Consider the following 18,441-nt stretch of genomic DNA (forward strand, 5'->3'; position numbering starts at 1 on the left):
TTTTACCAAATAGGGCTATCCTCTATATACCCCCTCTACCGTATCATAACACAACTGATTGGCTCAAACGCATTAAGGAGAAAATAAATTCCACAAATTCACTTTTTAGAAGGCACACCTGTTAATTGAAATGCATTCCAGGTGACTACCTCATTCAGCTGGTTGAGAGAATGACAAGAGTGAGCAAAGCTGTCATCAAGGCAAAGGGTGGCTATTTGAAGAATATCAAATATATTTTGATTTGTTTAACACTTGTTTGGTTACTGCATGATTCCATATGTGTTATTTCATAGTTTTGAGGTCTTCACTATTATTTGGCAGGGTAGCAGGGTAGCCTAGTGGTTAGAGCGTTGGACTAGTAACCGGACTAGTAACCGGAAGGTTGTGAGTTCAAACCCCCGAGCTGTCGTTCTGCCCCTGAACAGGCAGTTAACCCACTGTTCCCAGGCCGTCATTGAAAATAAGAATGTGTTCTTAACTGACTTGCCTGGTTAAATAAAGGTAAAAAATTAAATAATATAGAAAATAAAGAAAACCTTGAATGAGTAGGTGTTCTAAAACTTTTGACCAGTAGTTTGTGCCTTTTTTCAATGCTAATTTGAATGTCATTGAGAAAACAAAAGTAATCCTAGAATTAATCATCTAGTTTTTCAAAAGTATCTGTAATCTGATTAAAATATTTTTGCTGGTAACGTAACGGATTAGAGTTTTTTTGTAATCAATTTGCTACGGCGGTATTTCCCTACCCTTGCTTATATTATTATTATTCCGAGTGGTGATGTAAGGCTTGCTACCTTGGTTAGACCCATTGGATACACTTATGGGCCTATAGCATTCAGATGATAATGGTGTCAGACTGAAGACATATTCTGGTAACATTTATCCTACACTAATTCTAAGTGGATTTTCACCAATCTACAAGTGTAGACCTACAAAATGAATCTAAACACATTTGCACTAGGTAAACACATTTTGTAAATACATTTGCACCTAAATGAAGCTGTGACGATTTGCCTGTGAGCTATTGTCAAGTGATGCTGGCCATTTATTTCACACAATTTCTCCCCACAGAAACAGCAGTGTTTGCTACAAACATTGTTGATAATTCTTGCTGCTAACCAATAACTATGCAATCGCTTGTCCCATCAAACATGTTATATGATAATAGCTAAAAGAACAAACAAAATGTTAAGCATTAGTATTTCTTAGTTTTGTAACGCCAAGAATTGGTCCTTGGTTAGTGTGCGCCGGTCAAGCACGACTTTTAACCACAGTTTACGGGCCTTCAGTTTTACGGGCCTTTCGTTTTTGGTTTATCCAGGTTAAGAGGTCATTTCATTGTTGTAAACACTAATGTTTATGTAAATTAAGTCTTTGTTTTCATTAACAGGTCAAATATTGCCATTATGGTGTGAATCATGCTATAGTCTAGTATTGCCTTTGAAGTGTAACATCAATGTTCATGAAGAATTTCCCTGTTTAAAAGGTGTGAATGGATTATGCCAGGTTAGAGCACCATGCCCAACTGTTCTCCTCAATCTGAGAGATGCTTGTCTAGGCGTGAGTTTATGGGTGTTTTGTCCTGTGTTTGAAGCGCTTTTGCACTTTGTCCTCGAGTTGAGATAATATTACTAGTGGCAAAACGTTTATGTTTTTCGTCAACCACAATTTTTCTTAATTTTTTACATTTCATATTTGATAAATATGCAACATCTCTGGATCCAGTCTTCTCCATCACCTGCACTGTAAAAAAAAAAAAAAAAAACGATTTTGCACCTGATCTAGGCTACTGTCTAGGCTACTGTCTAGGCTACTGTCTAGGCTACTGTCTAGGCTACTGATTCTGTCTCAACTGTTGCTGCTTCAGATCCTAATAACTAGGAAGCCGGGTGCTCAATCTTTAACAAAAGTCCAAACAGAAAGCAGAGGTAGTGTTAATTGGGCTTCTAATAAAAACCTGTCATGTCCTTGTCGTGAGTGTCCCAGCAAACACAATCAGTGGAGATGATTAAATGAAGCTGTTTCCCCGTCACCTCTTAGCCAGGCAGGCAGGCGGGCAGCTAAAGAGAGTGAGGGGGTGGCTGGACGGATGTATGGATGGCTTTCTGAGAGAGAACAAAGCAGCCCTGGGAGCAGATGCAGTGTCTCACTCTCTGTGTACTGTATGTGTGTGTCCTCTCCTCTCTGTGCTCCTCTCAGATAGATAGAGAAGAAGAAAGCATCCCATGGCACCTCATCGCCTCGGCCCCACCAGGTAAAAATAACAGAGTATTCAGCTGCACCTCATTGGTTCTGGTCCATAATGGAAATAATGGGGCGTCCTGCCGCACCTCAGTTGTAATGCACTTCCCTGGTCCCACTGCTTTATTCACTTCTACAAATAAACCTGAGAGCCTCACACACTCCTCTGGAGCTGGATGTACTATCCATATGTGTATATTTAGAGAGTAAATGCATATGAGAGGGAATCCTTTAAACAGTGGACAACACCCACTACATCAGATGCTATACCCCAAACAACACCGTGTTGTTGTCGTTCTGGACAAACACTCCTAATTCGACTCATTGAGGGCCTGATGATTGACAAGTTGAATCAGGTGTGTTGTCCAGGACTACAATAAAAATGTGTACTGTTGGGGGTACTTGTGGACCGGGGTTGGGAACCACTGTGCTATATGATATATATACACAGCATACCGTACTATGGTATGGCACTGTAAAAGCTGTGTGTTTTCATAGTGAGTGAACATGGATGATCAGACTGGACAATGTCTTTCCTCTTTTCCACTGTGTTCATCCACGTTCCAGTAAAAGTGTCCTCCCTCTCTAACCTCTCTGCTGTCCTCCACCTCTCTCAGGATTACTCTGTCTGTGTGACTGTGAGTGGAGGAGAAGGGGAAGAGAAGAGAGGCGTGATAATGAGGACCGTCAGCGGCAGGCAGACAGCGCCACAGTCTGAATCAACAGGCTCACCTGCATCAACCCTAATGAGGTAACAGAGTGTGTATAAATGAAACAGCAGGGAACAAAGAGCCTAGGCTCCACTGCTCCCCATCCCACTGCTCCCCAACCCACTGCTCCCCATCCCACTGCTCCCCATCCCACTGCTCCCCAACCCACTGCTCCCCATCCCACTGCTCCCCATCCCACTGCTCCCCATCCCACTGCTCCCCAACCCACTGCTCCCCATCCCACTGCTCCCCAACCCACTGCTCCCCATCCCACTGCTCCCCATCCCACTGCTCCCCATCCCACTGCTCCCCAACCCAATGCTCCCCATCCCACTGCTCCCCATCCCACTGCTCCCCATCCCACTGCTCCCCATCCCACTGCTCCCCATCCCACTGCTCCCCATCCCACTGCTCCCCATCCCACTGCTCCCCATCCCACTGCTCCCCAACCCACTGCTCCCCAACCCACTGCTCCCCATCCCACTGCTCCCCAACCCAATGCTCCCCAACCCACTGCTCCCCATCCCACTGCTCCCCATCCCACTGCTCCCCATCCCACTGCTCCCCATCCCACTGCTCCCCATCCCACTGCTCCCTATCCCACTGCTCCCCATCCCACTGCTCCCCATCCCACTGCTCCCTATCCCACTGCTCCCCATCCCAATGCTCCCCAACCCAGCCAGATGCTGATTAAAGTTAGATGTCTCTTTTAGACTGACACGATAGAGGGAATATGCAGGAGAGCCCACTAGTTTAAATTTGTGAACTCTGGGGGGTCTGTTTGAGTGCTCTTCCTCCTCATTACTGTGATCTGGGCCGTCTATGAAGGAAAAAGTGGTTTAGGAGGTGGAAGGTTTGAGTGCTCCCACCCATCCAAGACATACTAAATTCTCAAAATGGTGCCTGAGGAAGGTATGCAGCATCATCAAGGACCCTACACACCTCAGCCATGAGCTGTTCTCTCCCTTACCGTCGGGCAGGCGGTATCAAATCAAATTTGATTGGTCACATACACATATTTGGCAGATGGTATTGTGGGAGTTATTGCTTGTATTCCTAGCTCCAACAGTGCAGTAGTATCTAACAATTCACAACAATACACACAAATCTAAACGCAAAAGAATGGGATCAAGAAACATAAATATTAGCATGAGGTCTGACACCAACAGACTCAGAGACAGTTTCTATCCACAAGACATCAGACTGCTGAACACTTGAACTGGACTGACCACCTGCTCTGATTCTCCACACCTTAGCCCAGACACTCTCATTCATCCACACAACCACAGACAAACACACACATATACAGTGGGACAGAAAAGGTTTTAGTCAGCCACCAATTGTGCAAGTTCTTCCACTTAAAAAGATGAGGCCTGTAATCTTCATCATGGGTACACTTCAACTATGACAGACAAAATGAGAAAAAACATTTTTATAAATTTATTTGCAAATTATGGTGGAAAATAAGTATTTGGTCACCTACAAACAAGCAAGATTTCTGGCTCTCACAGACCTGTAACTTCTTCTTTAAGAGGCTCCTCTGTCCTCCACTCGTTACCTGTATTAATGGCACTTGTTTGAACTTGTTATCAGTATAAAAGACCTGTCCACAACCTCAAACAGTCACACTCCCAACTCCACTATGGCCAAGACCAAAGAGCTGTCAAAGGACACCAGAAACAAAATTGTAGACCTGCACCAGGCTGGGAAGACTGAATCTGCAATAGGTAAGCAGCTTGGTTTGAATAAATCAACTGTGGGAGCAATTATTAGGAAATGGAAGACATACAAGACCACTGATAATCTCCCTCGATCTGGGGCTCCATGCAAGATCTCACCCCGTGGGGTCAAAATTATCACAAGAACGGTGAGCAAAAATCCCAGAAACACACGGGGGGACCTAGTGAATGACCTGCAGAGAGCTGGGACCAAAGTAACAAAGCCTACCATCAGTAACACACTACGCCGCCAGGGACTCAAAGTTGGTTGGAGTCTAGCTGTGGTAAATTAAATTGATTGGACATGATTTGGAAAAGCACACACCTGTCTATACAGTATAAGGTCCCACAGTTGACATTGCATGTCAGAGCAAAAACCAAGCCATGAGGTTGAAGGAATTGCCCGTAGAGCTCCGAGACAGGATTGTATCAAGGCAAAAATCTAGGGAAGGGTACGAAAACATTTCTGCAGCATTGAAGGTCCCCAAGAACACAGTGGGCTCCATCACTCTTAAACGGAAGAAGTTTGGAACTACCAAGACTCTTTCTAGAGCTGGCCGACCGGACAGACTGAGAAATCAGGGGAGAAGGGCCTTGGTCAGGGAGGTGACCAAGAACCCGATGGTTCCAGAGTTCCTCTGTGGAGATGGGAGAACCTTCCAGAAGGACAACCATCTCTGCAGCACTCCACTAATCAGGCCTTTATGGTTGAGTTGCCAGATGGAAGCCAATCCTCATTAAAAAGGCACGACAGCCCGCCCAGTCTGCCAAAAGGCACCTAAAGACTCTCAGACCATGAGAAACAAGATTCTCTGGTCTGATTAAACCTAAATTGAACTCTTTGGCCTGAATGCCAAGCGTCACATCTGGAGGAAACCTGGCACCATGCCTACGATGAAGCATGGTGGTGGCAGCATCATGCCTTAGGGGATGTTTTTCAGCGGGCAGGGACTGAAGACTAGTCAGGTTCGAGGGAAAAATGAACAGAGCAAAGTACAGAGAGATCCTTGGTGAAAACCTGCTCCAGAGTGCTCAGGACCTCAGACTGGGGTGAAGGTTCACCTTCCAACAGGACAACGACCCTAAGCACACAGCCAAGACAACGCAGGAGTGGCTTCGTTACAAGCCTCTGAATATCCTTGAGTGGCCCGGCCAGAGCCCGGACTTGAACCCAATCAAACATCGCTGGAGAGACCTGAAAGTTGTTGTGCAGCGACACTCGCCATCCAACCTGACAGAGCTTGAGGGGATCTGCAGGGAAGAATGTGAGAAACTCTCCAAATACATGTGCGAAGCATCATCATACCTAGGAAGTTTAAAGGCTGTAATCGCTGCCCAAGGTGCTTCAACAAATTACTGAGTAAAGGGTGTGGATACTTACGTAGTTTTTTACATGTGTTCATGAATTTGCTAAAATACACACAAACATTTTTTTCAATGCATTTTAGAATAAGGCTGTTATGAAACAAAATGTTTTTAAAAAAGTCAAAGGGTCTAAATTCTTCCCGAATGCACTGTAGCTGGAAATGAATCTCTCCTTCAGCGAGAAAACAGTATGTTCCTCTTTCATCATGAATAAAAAGAAAGATTGCTTCAAAAAGGAAAGATGGATGAAACACCACAAAGCTGTTTGAACACAGCAGGGTTTTGGAACAGTTTGTTCCTACTCATACAGGCCTGTATAGCTTATAGCAGAGAGTTATATTGTGGGCTCAAAAACAGAAAATCAGGAGTTAAAATCAACTGGTGCATAGTTTTCTTTGTGTGCGTGTCTGTGTAAAGAACAGTCATTTCTGGTGGGAGGGGTTTCAATTAGAAAATGTTTATGAGTCAAGTGGGCATGGCTTGCTATATAAAGCAGGCAGACAGGCATCGAGGCATTCTGTTAGAATGGGCAAAACGAGTGACCTAAGCAGTCGGTGCCAGGTGCACCGGTTCCAGGATCTCAGAAAAAGGTCGGTTTACTGGGCTTTTTGTGCATGATAGTGTCTAGGGTTTACAAGAATGGTGCGACAAACAAAAAACATCCAGGTCAGTGGCAGTCCTGTGGGCGAAAACAGCTTGTTGATGAGAGGTCGAAGGAGAATGGCGGTGCAAGCTAGCAGGCGGGCTACAAACAGGCAAATACAACAGTGGTGTGCAGAACACCATCTCAAAACGCACAACTCGTAAGTCCTTCTCACAAATGGGCTACTGCAGCAAACGAACACACCAGCTTCCACTCCTATCAGCTAAAAACAAGAAGAAGTGGTTCCAGTGTACACGCGATCCCCAACACTGGGCAATTGAGTAGTGAAAAAACCTGGTGCGACAAATCCCTGTTTGGTATAAGCAGTATGGGCCCATGGCTCCACTCTGTCTGGTGTCAACAGTACAGGCTGGTGGCGGTGGTGTAATGTTGTAGGGAATGTTTTCCTGGCATGTTAGGTCCCTTGATACCAATTCAGCAATGTTTCCATGCCCCGAAGAATTCAGGCTGTGCTGGAGGAAAAGGTGTGTCCGACCTGGTACTTGATGGGTGTACCTAATAAACTGACCACTGAATTAATTATTGTATGTACTGTATGTAATGGTAGAATATATTAGACACAATTGCAGTGGGTTCTTGACTGAAGTTAGAACCTGGCTCTAAATATCTGTGTAGCATCAGGAACAGATACAAGAGTCTAATCTAACTTCAGATTCTATTACACCATCCCCAGGTTAAACAAGTAATGATCAACATCCATGTCATGCATGTTTTTGGGGAGGAAGAAGAGCAGACTTTATCAGAAGGCTTGGTGTAGAGGAGTGTGGTGGGAATGTGAGCGAGGGATAAACTCTGACTCCATAGCGAGTTCTCCCTGTAGATCAGAGGATGGAGGGATGATAGAGGGGTACAGGCGCTTCACAGGCAGTCTCCTCTATTCCCACACTCACCCAAATCGCTGTACATCCCGTACACACCAACACACGAGTGCCCAGTTCAATCTTCTCAATTCATTGTTTCTCTCTGACCCACTAAACGTTTAATCTAACAGAGCATCTAGCTCCGGGTCATGCCTGTATTTCACCACACACTCAATTTATCTGAAGGAAGAAAACTCACTGTTCTTCACTTTATAACCTACAATTTTGAAAACCCCTGCAATCTCATCTCCCTCTGTTGTCTATAGGGACTCAGTGTCCATATGAGTAGAAGACTATAGAAAAACACTGGATTTACTCAGAGTACCTGATGAAAATGAGAGGGACAATTTCAAAAAACTGTTTCATCATTATGTCAAAGATATTATTGACTTTTTATTTAACTTGGCAAGTCCGTTATTAAGAACAAATTCGTATTTACAATGACGGCCTACCCCTCCCCTAACCTGGACGACGCTGGGCCAATTGTGCACCACCCTACAGGAATCCCAATCCGGGTCGGTTGTGATACAGCCCAGGATCAAACCAGGGCCTCTAGCACTGAGATACAGTGCCTTTGACCGCTGCGCCACCCGGGAGCCCAAATGACTTGCTGACAGGGGGCAGTCTAAAACCGCACCCCCCAAAAAATGGTAGTGTTTTTGGTGTTTAAAATGTTTCTGAAGTTTGTATTATTAAATTTAAAATTTAATGACAATTTTCAACTATTTTCACATTCTATTTTCACATCCTGTTGCTGCTGATCATTCATCTGTAAAATAGATTTGAATATTGCTGCATATAATCTATATTCATTTAAATTAATCTCACTAATTAAATTCCCATAAACAGCAAACCCTAAGGGCCTAAATGCGCCTAATTTTGCAGAACATTATTAATTTTCCATTTTGTAAAATAAACAGTTTTAAATGACTTTTTATCTATATAAAAAAAAACTGAATCCGTTTCTATAATCATCAAGTGTGAATCGATCAAGTATGAGACTTACTATCATTTGGAAATGCAATTTAAATCACTATCAATGTCAATCTGTCAATCTGAATATGGCACTGTCTTGTGAATTTTAATAAATCTTAATGACATGCACATATAATCAACAGAATCTAATCTTGAGTGTTACAAAATGGCACGTTAAAGCTCTCCCAACTGATCATGCAAAGAAGGACCTCTGGCATTTCTTGGCCTCCTCTGGATTTGACCAATTCTGATGTTTAATGTTTCACTTATTGTAGCACATAAGTGGAACTTAATTGTTCAGAGCGAGATCTAAGCGTTTTAATTAATCTTTTGGCAAGCTTGAAATTGGAATCTAAGTGTGCTCAAACTAAAGTATACCCTTGGGGTATTGCATGAGACACAGCGGATGCACATCCTCTCTCCCCACTTAACATGGCACAGAAAACTCAAAACCAGGCTACCAGCCAGAGCCTACAGTATGAATGAGGAGTTAGGAAATATAGGAAACAAACAGAGCCCCACAAATATCTAGGAGATTTGCATGCAATTCTATTATTTCATGTCACAACAATATATCATATCAGTAAGCAAAATAAATATATATTATTAAAAGAATTGCTTGATCTAATGAAGCATAGGTGGTCCCTTTCCCATTGTATTATTGTTTTGGTAAATTTTGCGTTGAGTAAGGCAGCTTCAAAATGCAGCTGTTTTAGCCTCGCTATGTGCTTTCTGTAGTGGAGGGGAAGACAGAGGAAAGTACAGAGTGTAGGTGTATTTGGTTCTCTTGTTGCGCGTGATTGGCTTATGGTGCAATCACTCATGGGGACACTACGTCACCGCAGCACCTGTTAGGAGAGCAAGAGCAAAAGCCCCTCTTCAGTGCTCCAATGTCATTGACTACGAATAAATCAACATCTTCTGCCTGGTAACTTTGACTGGACTGATGTACACTATATCAACTTCCTAGGTGGCTAGTTGTTTACCAAGCACTGATACCATGTCTTCAAGTTAGGTAGCTTAGCTACCTGAAACATGTCAACTAGTTTAGTTATCTCCTAAAACATCTCATTGCTCATTAGCCACCTAAACGTAAAAATACTGTATTGTAATCCATTAAAATAAAGAAGATTGAAGTCGAGTGGTTGTTGGTAGATCATGGTGCAGTGGCTAACATCTGTTTTGAGGTAGGCTAGCTTAAATATCCTATAGGCTACAGTGGCTTGCGAAAGTATTCACCCGCTTGGCATTTTTCCTATTTTGTTGCCTTACAACCTGGAATTAAAATATATATTTTTGTAGGGGTTTGTATCATTTGATTTACACAATATGCCTACCACTATGAAGATGCAAAATATTTTTTTTTATCGTGAAACAAACAAGAAATAAGACAAAACAGAACACATAGAGAATAAAAGCCTCTCTATGGCCAGGGCGTGACAAGACTAATTAGATTAATAGCCAGTTTACTCTATAAAAGTGTGCTTGACCACTGTGGTCTCAAGCTCAAGATATGGGAAGTAGCCATAAACTGATCATACCCAAATGTTATAACGTTTGTGTATGTGGCTCAGGCAAAGGCTGGTCTCCAGTTTCCAAAACACAGCGAAGGCTGGTCACCAGCAAAAACACAGTGAAGGCTGGGGACCAGCAAAAACACAGTGAAGGCTGGTCTCCAGTTTCCAAAACACAGCGAAGGCTGGTCTCCAGTTTCCAAAACACAGCGAAGGCTGGTCACCAGCAAAAACACAGTGAAGGCTGGGGACCAGCAAAAACAGCGAAGGCTGGTCTCAGAGAAGGCTGGTCACCAGCAAAACACAGTGAAGGCTGGGGACCAGCAAAAACACAGAGAAGGCTGGTCACCAGCAAAAACACAGTGAAGGCTGGGGACCAGCAAAAACACAGTGAAGGCTGGTCACCAGCAAAAACACAGAGAAGGCTGGTCACCAGCAAAAACACAGTGAAGGCTGGGGACCAGCAAAACACAGTGAAGGCTGGTCACCAGCAAAAACACAGTGAAGGCTGGTCACCAGCAAAAACACAGTGAAGGCTGGGGACCAGCAAAAACACAGAGAAGGCTGGTCACCAGCAAAAACACAGTGAAGGCTGGGGACCAGCAAAAACACAGAGAAGGCTGGTCACCAGCAAAAACACAGTGAAGGCTGATCTCCAGCATGACCCTCCAATGCTGGTCTCTGCTGTTTTTTTTCAGCAGGGTGTGGTAATAATAATAATAATAATAGACTACCACTTGTTTAGATACAGTGGCAAACAAAAAATAAGTAAGGAAATAGCCAAATAGCGCAAACAAAACAAACAAGTGCAAGTAAGTTTTTCAAGGCTTGACCAAATATTTTAGCCTATCCAATAGGATATGTCTTTCAAATATGCATCTGGATTTTAATATAGGCTTCATTTAAAATGAAATAAGAAATTGCAATAATAAGAACAATAAGTTCTAGTTGTTTTTTAGCATGTCTTAGGTCTACCTAAAGGTTTCTGGCAAGGAGAACGAGCATATTCACATGGTTTTAGAAGACTTCGGAGTTGAGTGACAATATTGCCTGCTGTACTGAAAACACTTTCAGACAGAGTGGTTGTTGCAGAGATACACAGGTATTTTCAGGGAACGTTGGCCATGAGTGGAAAACAACCTTCATTTCCTCTCCACAATGCTAGTGGGCCATCGTCTCCTCCGATAGCATCTTCAATGTGGTAGCTCTGAGCTGGCGTTGTGTACTCGGCGTCACTGAGTGTGACTTTCCTTCAGCAAGTAATACATAACTAGACCTAACAGTGTTTTATTGTTCACAGGGATTTAATGAGATTGTTTGTGGCTTTTGTAACAATTTAAATTTGAAGAATTATATATCCTAGACTAAGCATCAATTTATAACCAATGTGTGTAACTGCATCCTTCAGGGTGGAATTATCAACAATGCACTGTTAAAATGAAGTGCTTTGGAACACCAAAACTAGTGGCAACTGAGCTGCCAACATCTTCAAAGAGAGGAAAACGTAACTTTACTTGAGTATTGAAACACATAATCCTGAGATGTTTTGAAATATTGCACGGTGTGTTGTAACACCACTTAATCAAGTGTTGTGCAACACCTTGCCAGTGACTGGGAGCACTAACAGAAAATATTGAAAAAACTATTTAGGTGATTGAAGCCCTGCTTAGAGCAGAATTAGATACCTTCTTATTTGATGTGGTTTCCTCTCTCTAAAGCTTTTCAACACCATCATGTTTTGAATCCTGTCTAATACAGAATTAGAGCTCTTCTTCTTAACTTCTTAATGTTTAACATTGTTTTCTGAATTTGATAATTTACCAATTTGGCAGGCATTGTCAAGCAGTGTTGAAACCACCAGCACTACCTGGCAGCAAGAATTGAGGATTCTAAAACTTGCCTCTTCCATTGACAATCACACATGTGGGAATGGGTGCTGTCCTCATTGAATATTAATTTGCTTGACGGTTTTGATATCCGTTTATCATTATCAATTACCAGAGGTGTGGACTCGAGTCACATGACTTGCAACTCAACTTTCACTTTAACACCAATGACTTGTGACTTGACTTGGACTTGAGCCTTATGACTCGACCTGACTTGACACCCTCCCTAAACCCAAATATTTAAAAAGTGTGCAGCTCATCAACTCTTCATTTAATGGTTTACAGTTTGAATCGGACAGCAGCCAATCAAATTGTGCCAGCTGAGAAAAAGTTGTGCGTGTCAGTGCAGAGGAAAGATGAGACCCAAAATTATTAATTTAGGATATAAAGACGACGCTGTATCAACAAAAAATGGATTGCAACTTGCAAAACATGCAGGACGGAAATTACAGACGGAGGTGCAACAATTTCCAACTTTGTTCGACATTTGAAGCTGCATAAATATAGCCAACTACAGCTAAATATAGCCAACTACAGCTGCTAATATAGCCAACAGCAATATATATTTCATTACTTTACTGGTGTATCATGTAGGCTAATGTAACATTAAATCAATAAGCCTCCACACAGTCAGTGTGGGAACGTGATCATTGCATCCAAGATTGAGCTACAACTGGCTAGGCAGTTGGTAGCCTAAATCCTACCTGATGTTACTGCTGTTCCTAAAACTATTGACATACGTTAGCCTACGGTAACCACACAGAGCGAGTGTGTGCGTGTGTGTTAAGGTTGGGCGATTGTGTACAAGCCTACATCGCCCGATTGCGCCCCATAGCGATCCTCGATAGTCGATCACTATTGGGGGGGGGGGTCTTTCTCATGGCTATCCATGTATTTCCATGGAAATATAACGTTTATTTGGAAAGTAATAAATATATAGATATTTTTAAAAGCATTCATGATTTGCGTAAGTGTAATATACTATTGTAATATGTAATATACCATTACGACTATTATGACCTGTGTAAGACACGAAACTGAAAGCTTAGAATTTGAGACTTGACTTGATATTTGGCGGTCTTGACTTGAGACTTGACTTGGACTTGTCTTTCTTGACTTGGGACTTGAGTGCTAAGACTTGACTTACTTGGGACTTGTAAAACAATGACTTGGTCTCACCTCTGTCAATTACACATCATGGCACAACAAGCTAAATACTAACATAGAAGTATACTTCTCTTTCTTCAAACATGCATACAACATGTGACAGAATCGTAAATTCAAAAAACTATTACCCACAATCATCTAAAAACAGAGTCACTTGGCAAGATAGGAAATGCAAGGTGATAAAAACCAGACTTCCAATGAGTTCAATCACAAAATGTTCTCTCGTTGGTAATGAAAGACACATTTTGACCAACATATTATGTTGGATATATTCTTATATTATTTTGGTAAAATGAAATGAACAAATCAAATCAAATCAACTTTTGGGGTATTTGGCACTTTGAGATAGTTCTGAAATGACAGAGATACAGATAGGTGGGAGAAAGAGATAAATGTTGGAGCAAGGAATTGAACCCCGGTCTTCAGTGGGGAGAGGGGTGAGGTGTCTAAGCTGGGTCAGTTACTGCTAGCCAACAGACTTGCAATTCATTTTTTATAAAGTATATGTTGGTTATTTTTTGTTGTTGTTGTCAATTTCAATTAACCCCAGAATAATTTCTTACAATATAGTATATGTACGTTACGTTTATGGGGGTCAATTAAGGAAGACATCCTCTTCTGCAAACCACTGGAAACCAGGACAACAGGAGAGGATATTTTTAAAGTACTGGGTAGCTTTATGACATCAAATGGACTTTGGCGGTCAAGATATGTTGGTATCTGTACTGATGGATATGTTGGTATCTGTCCTGATGGAACAAAAGCCATGACAGGGAGACATACAGTAGTGGAAAGGTAACACACGTGCAAATAGTTGCTTTCTACGCCACTTGGGTACACTGCAGAATCCACCGAGAGGCTCTTGCTGCCAAGGGAATGCCTGACAGCATGAAAGACGTTTTGGACACAACAGTTAAAATGGTTAACTTTATTAAAGCAAAGCCCCTGAACTCTCGTGCATTTTCTGCATAATGCAATGATATGGGCAGCGACCATGAAACGCTTTTACAACATACAGAAAGAAGTGTGCTGGTTATCAAGGGGCAAAGTATTGATATGTTTTTTGAATTGAGATACGAGCTTAAAGTTTTCTTTACTGACTATAATTTTCACTTGTCTGACCACTTGCATGATGACGAGTTTCTCACATGACTGGCCTATCTGGGTGATGTTTTTTCTCGCCTGAATGATCTGAATCTAGGATTACAGGGACTCTCCGCAACTATATTCAATGTGCGGGACAAAATTGAGGCTATGATTAAGTTAGGGTTAGGGTTAGAGCTCTTTTATGTCTGCATTAACAAGGACAACACATAGATCTTTCTATCATTGTATGATTTTTGTGTGCAAATGAACTCAAGCTTACGGACAATGTCAAATGTGATATAGCAAAGCACCTGAGTGAGCACAATTATGCAGGTACTTTCCCGAAACGGATGACACAAACAACTGGATTCGTTATCCCTTTCATGCCCTGCCTCCAGTCCACTTACCGATATCTGAACAAGAGAGCCTCATCGAAATTGCAACAAGCGGTTCTGTGAAAATGTAATTTAATCAGAAGCCACTGCCAGATTTCTGGATAGGACTGCACTCAGAGTTTCTTGCCTTGGCAAATTGCGCTGTTTAAGACACTGATGCCCTTTGCAACCACGTACATATGTGAGAGTGGATTCTCGGCCCTCACTAGCATGAAAACTAAATACAGGCACAGACTATGTGGAAAATGATTTAAGACTGAGACTCTCTTCAATACAACCCAACATTGCAGAGTTATGTGCATCCTTTCAAGCACACCCTTCTCATTAACCTGTGGTGAGTTATTCACATTTTTTGATGAACAAATAAGGTTTCATATGTAAGATGGCTAAATAAAGAGCAAAATGATTGATTATTATCATATTATTATTTGTGCCCTGGTCCTGTAAGAGCTCTTTGTCACTTTCCACGAGCCGGGTTGTGACAAAAATAAGTGTATAATAAATGTATTGTATAGTGTGTGTGTGTGTGTGTGTGTGTGTGTGTGTGTGTGTGTGTGTGTGTGTGTGTGTGTGTGTGTGTGTGTGTGTGTGTGTGTGTGTGTGTGTGTGTGTGTGTGTGTGTGTGTGTGTGTGGCTGGCTTACAATGATGGCAACAAAAACAAACAGATTCGACCCTGGTGCTAGAGGGGGTACGCAGCTGGAGGATGAATGTTTGAAGGGGTATGGCCCGGGACTATAAAAAGTTTGGGAACCACTGGTCTAGATGAAGTGGAGTGTTCTTACCCCAGAGGCAGGATACGCTATCCAACCCAGCTCTGCTGTTGCCGTCCGCGTGTCCATCACTGTCTCTGTAGGGGAGAGAGAGAGAGATTCAATACACATTTCTGCTACAGTACTACCAATGCAAACACCTGTTACTGTAAAACACCTCATTCCATTACTTTTGTGTAAGCCCATTTTTACTTATCAGTCCATTGAAAACCATTGATATGAGCTAGATCTTAAATATCTAATTACTGGAAGTGTATCAGCCCTTTAACCAATGGGCCAGACGAAATCAGACAGATCAGCCCACTCTACACATTTCATTACATTTCACTACTGTCAAACTGACTGAGAGACACAGTATGAGCGATCACCACCACTCTCCACTTCTTCAGTAGTATATATATATATATACACACACACACACAGAGGGGGGGTATTTAGTCAGCCACCAATTGTGCAAGTTCTCCCACTTAAAAAGATGAGAGAGGCCTGTAATTTTCATCATAGGTACACTTCAACTATGACAGACAAAATCAGAAAAATAATCCAGAAAATCACATTGTAGGATTTTTAATGAATTTATTTGCAAATTATGGTGGAAAATAAGTATTTTTATATATACTTTTTTTGCCCCACTGTGTGTGTGTGTGTATATATATATAACCACAAATAAAAAGACATGGAAAGAGGGATTTACTTGCCAAACCAGAAGTATTGCATGCCCTACTGTTTTCAGGAACATCAAATATGCTCACAGCTCCAAAGTTGTCTTACACTTGTTTAGGAATAAGTGTGTAGGTGTAGTAAATACAGAACAGTATATAACAAAGTATTCTCTGTGGACATCATTCAAAGTGTTGCCCTTAGTAAATACATCATGTTATTTTCCTTCCCCTGTGTTTGTTTTCACACAGTCTAAAAGTGTTCAGCCTGGGACTGATCAATAGGTTATTGGTGGGTGATTTCTGCGGAGGAGTGCATTAAATATTGATGCACCGGGAAATATTGATCATGTCCGTGATAATGCATCAGCAAGTACACAAACACCGGTGCCGCCAACTGCCATCAAACTGCCACCAAATTCTTCAAGGGCATTCACAACAACAGCACATTTTGGTTTATTGGTGACTTTTCACCACAACAATTGTTCTCCCTCTTTCTCTCCCTCTCAATTTTCAATTCGCTTTATTAGCATGATGTAACAGTGTACAAATTGCCAAAGATTACTTTGGATATTTACAATAGGAAAATAATAATAATAAGAATCAAATCTCTCTCTCTCTCTCCTTGTTGGCATGGAGTCACATCCCTTTGTTCAAAGAAGAACATTTCCCCAATATATCAACTGGTCTGTGGGTCTGTCTGTCTCCTCTCTCTCTATCTCTTCACTCTTCCTCCTTCCCCATTTTTCTGGGAGTCAATAAAGCCAGAGGGTGGAAAGCAGCATGGCAAATCAGCAGTCGACAACAACAGCCATTTTACAGAGAGAGGGTCTGGTCCAATCACCTGCCAACCAACCGCACCATGCAAAATGCAGAAAATAACCCCTCACTCTCACACCAACTCAGCTTCCTACCAGTGCTCCACACTGATGCACTCCCACTTATCAGAAAAATGGTCAGGGTAGTATCATGCCATCCTGTCTTTTTTTTAAAATGTATCTCTGTAAACAGATACTTATCCTTAAATCCTAGTCTCAATGAACAGGCTGTTCTCTGTAGTCAGTGGAGTAGAGGAGAGCAGGTCCAGGGACAGCCGCAGGGTACCTTTCACTTTTACTGAGCTCAAAGCTTCACATTAATATTCAGAATTAGCAGATCATCAGAGGAAATCTCAGATTTCTCCATGGAAGTACAGGCACTTTGGATTGACATCCAGGATAGATGTTGTAGACAAGACACTCCAAGACCATTTCCCCAGATCACATATGCACACGTCATAATCCCTGGCAAAAATGTTTAGAATTACAGGACATGATCTGTTAAATGTATCTTAGAAAATGCTAAATTCTCTCAGCCTAATAGCAAAATGTGTAGAATAGCATGAGATTACCTATAAAACTGAACATTTTCCTTTTGGCCCATGGCAATATGTGTAGAATTACAGGAAATTACCTTTAAAACAGCAACATTTTCTCTCAGCCTCATGGCAAAATGTGCAGAGTAGCATGAGATTAGCTGCAAAAACTGAGAAAAAAGTATCATTGCCCCATGCCAAAATGTGTTGAATTGCTCAGACCTTGTGTGAGGGACCCGTGAAAATGTGGTACGCCTAATCGGTCAGTGGAGTGTTATGGGCTTTATCACGAAAGGAACCATGCCGACCCTGCCTTTACAGAGACCCACAGAACAAGCCACACCACAGTCACATTATCCCTCCTATGCAGTTAGGCAAGGTAGGACAACCAGAACACAATGAGCCAGAACAACTTAACATCTGTGTTCAGTGTTGAAGTAAATCCATTTCCCAGCATTCCCAGCACACGATTTGTCACAGTGACATACAAATCATTAAAATCCAGGCAAAAAATATTTCCACAAGAAGCAACCTAATATCACACAGTCAACTCTAGTCGTTTATTAAGTTCACCATTCTGCCATTCTCACTGTTAAACATCGCACAGTGTTCAACACAATGGCTCTTTATGTCATCATTGATCTGAACTTTCCAATGATGGCACACTTATTCAGCATCCAGCTACCAATACCTTACACTGATACATTACGACAAATCATGAGCCAGCAATACCACATAATAATATAACAACAAAATGTATTACTACTCGATAACAATACTTTAAACATCTCTATACAACTAGCAAGTAACACAATACAATTTACAGTGTCTTGCAAAAGTATTCAGACCCTTTTGATTTCTCCATATTTTATTGTGTTACAAAGTGGGATGAAACAATTGATTTGATTGTCATTTTCTTGTCAACAATCTACACAAAATACTCTAATGTCAAAGTAGAAGAATTTGTATTTTATTTGATTAAGATTCATATAAATTAAATAACTAAAATACAGTCATTACATAAGTATTCAGCTCCCTGAGTCATTTCTGTACATGTTAGAAACACCTTTGTCAT

General features: G+C 41.8%; 1 protein-coding gene across 1 annotated transcript in view; it reads right to left on the reverse strand.

Moving 5' to 3' along the window:
• The window catches only part of LOC118358669 (ephrin type-B receptor 1-like), a 163,747-nt gene that overhangs the window by 109,688 nt on the left and 35,618 nt on the right, over positions 1 to 18,441 (reverse strand). The window contains exon 2 of the mRNA XM_052480447.1: positions 15,366 to 15,430. Within this exon, the coding sequence (XP_052336407.1) occupies positions 15,366 to 15,430 (65 nt within the window). The remainder of the gene's footprint in view (positions 1 to 15,365; positions 15,431 to 18,441) is intronic.

The sequence above is a fragment of the Oncorhynchus keta genome, chromosome 26, assembly GCF_023373465.1.
Source record: "Oncorhynchus keta strain PuntledgeMale-10-30-2019 chromosome 26, Oket_V2, whole genome shotgun sequence".
In the NCBI taxonomy this organism is placed as follows: Eukaryota; Metazoa; Chordata; class Actinopteri; order Salmoniformes; family Salmonidae; genus Oncorhynchus; species Oncorhynchus keta.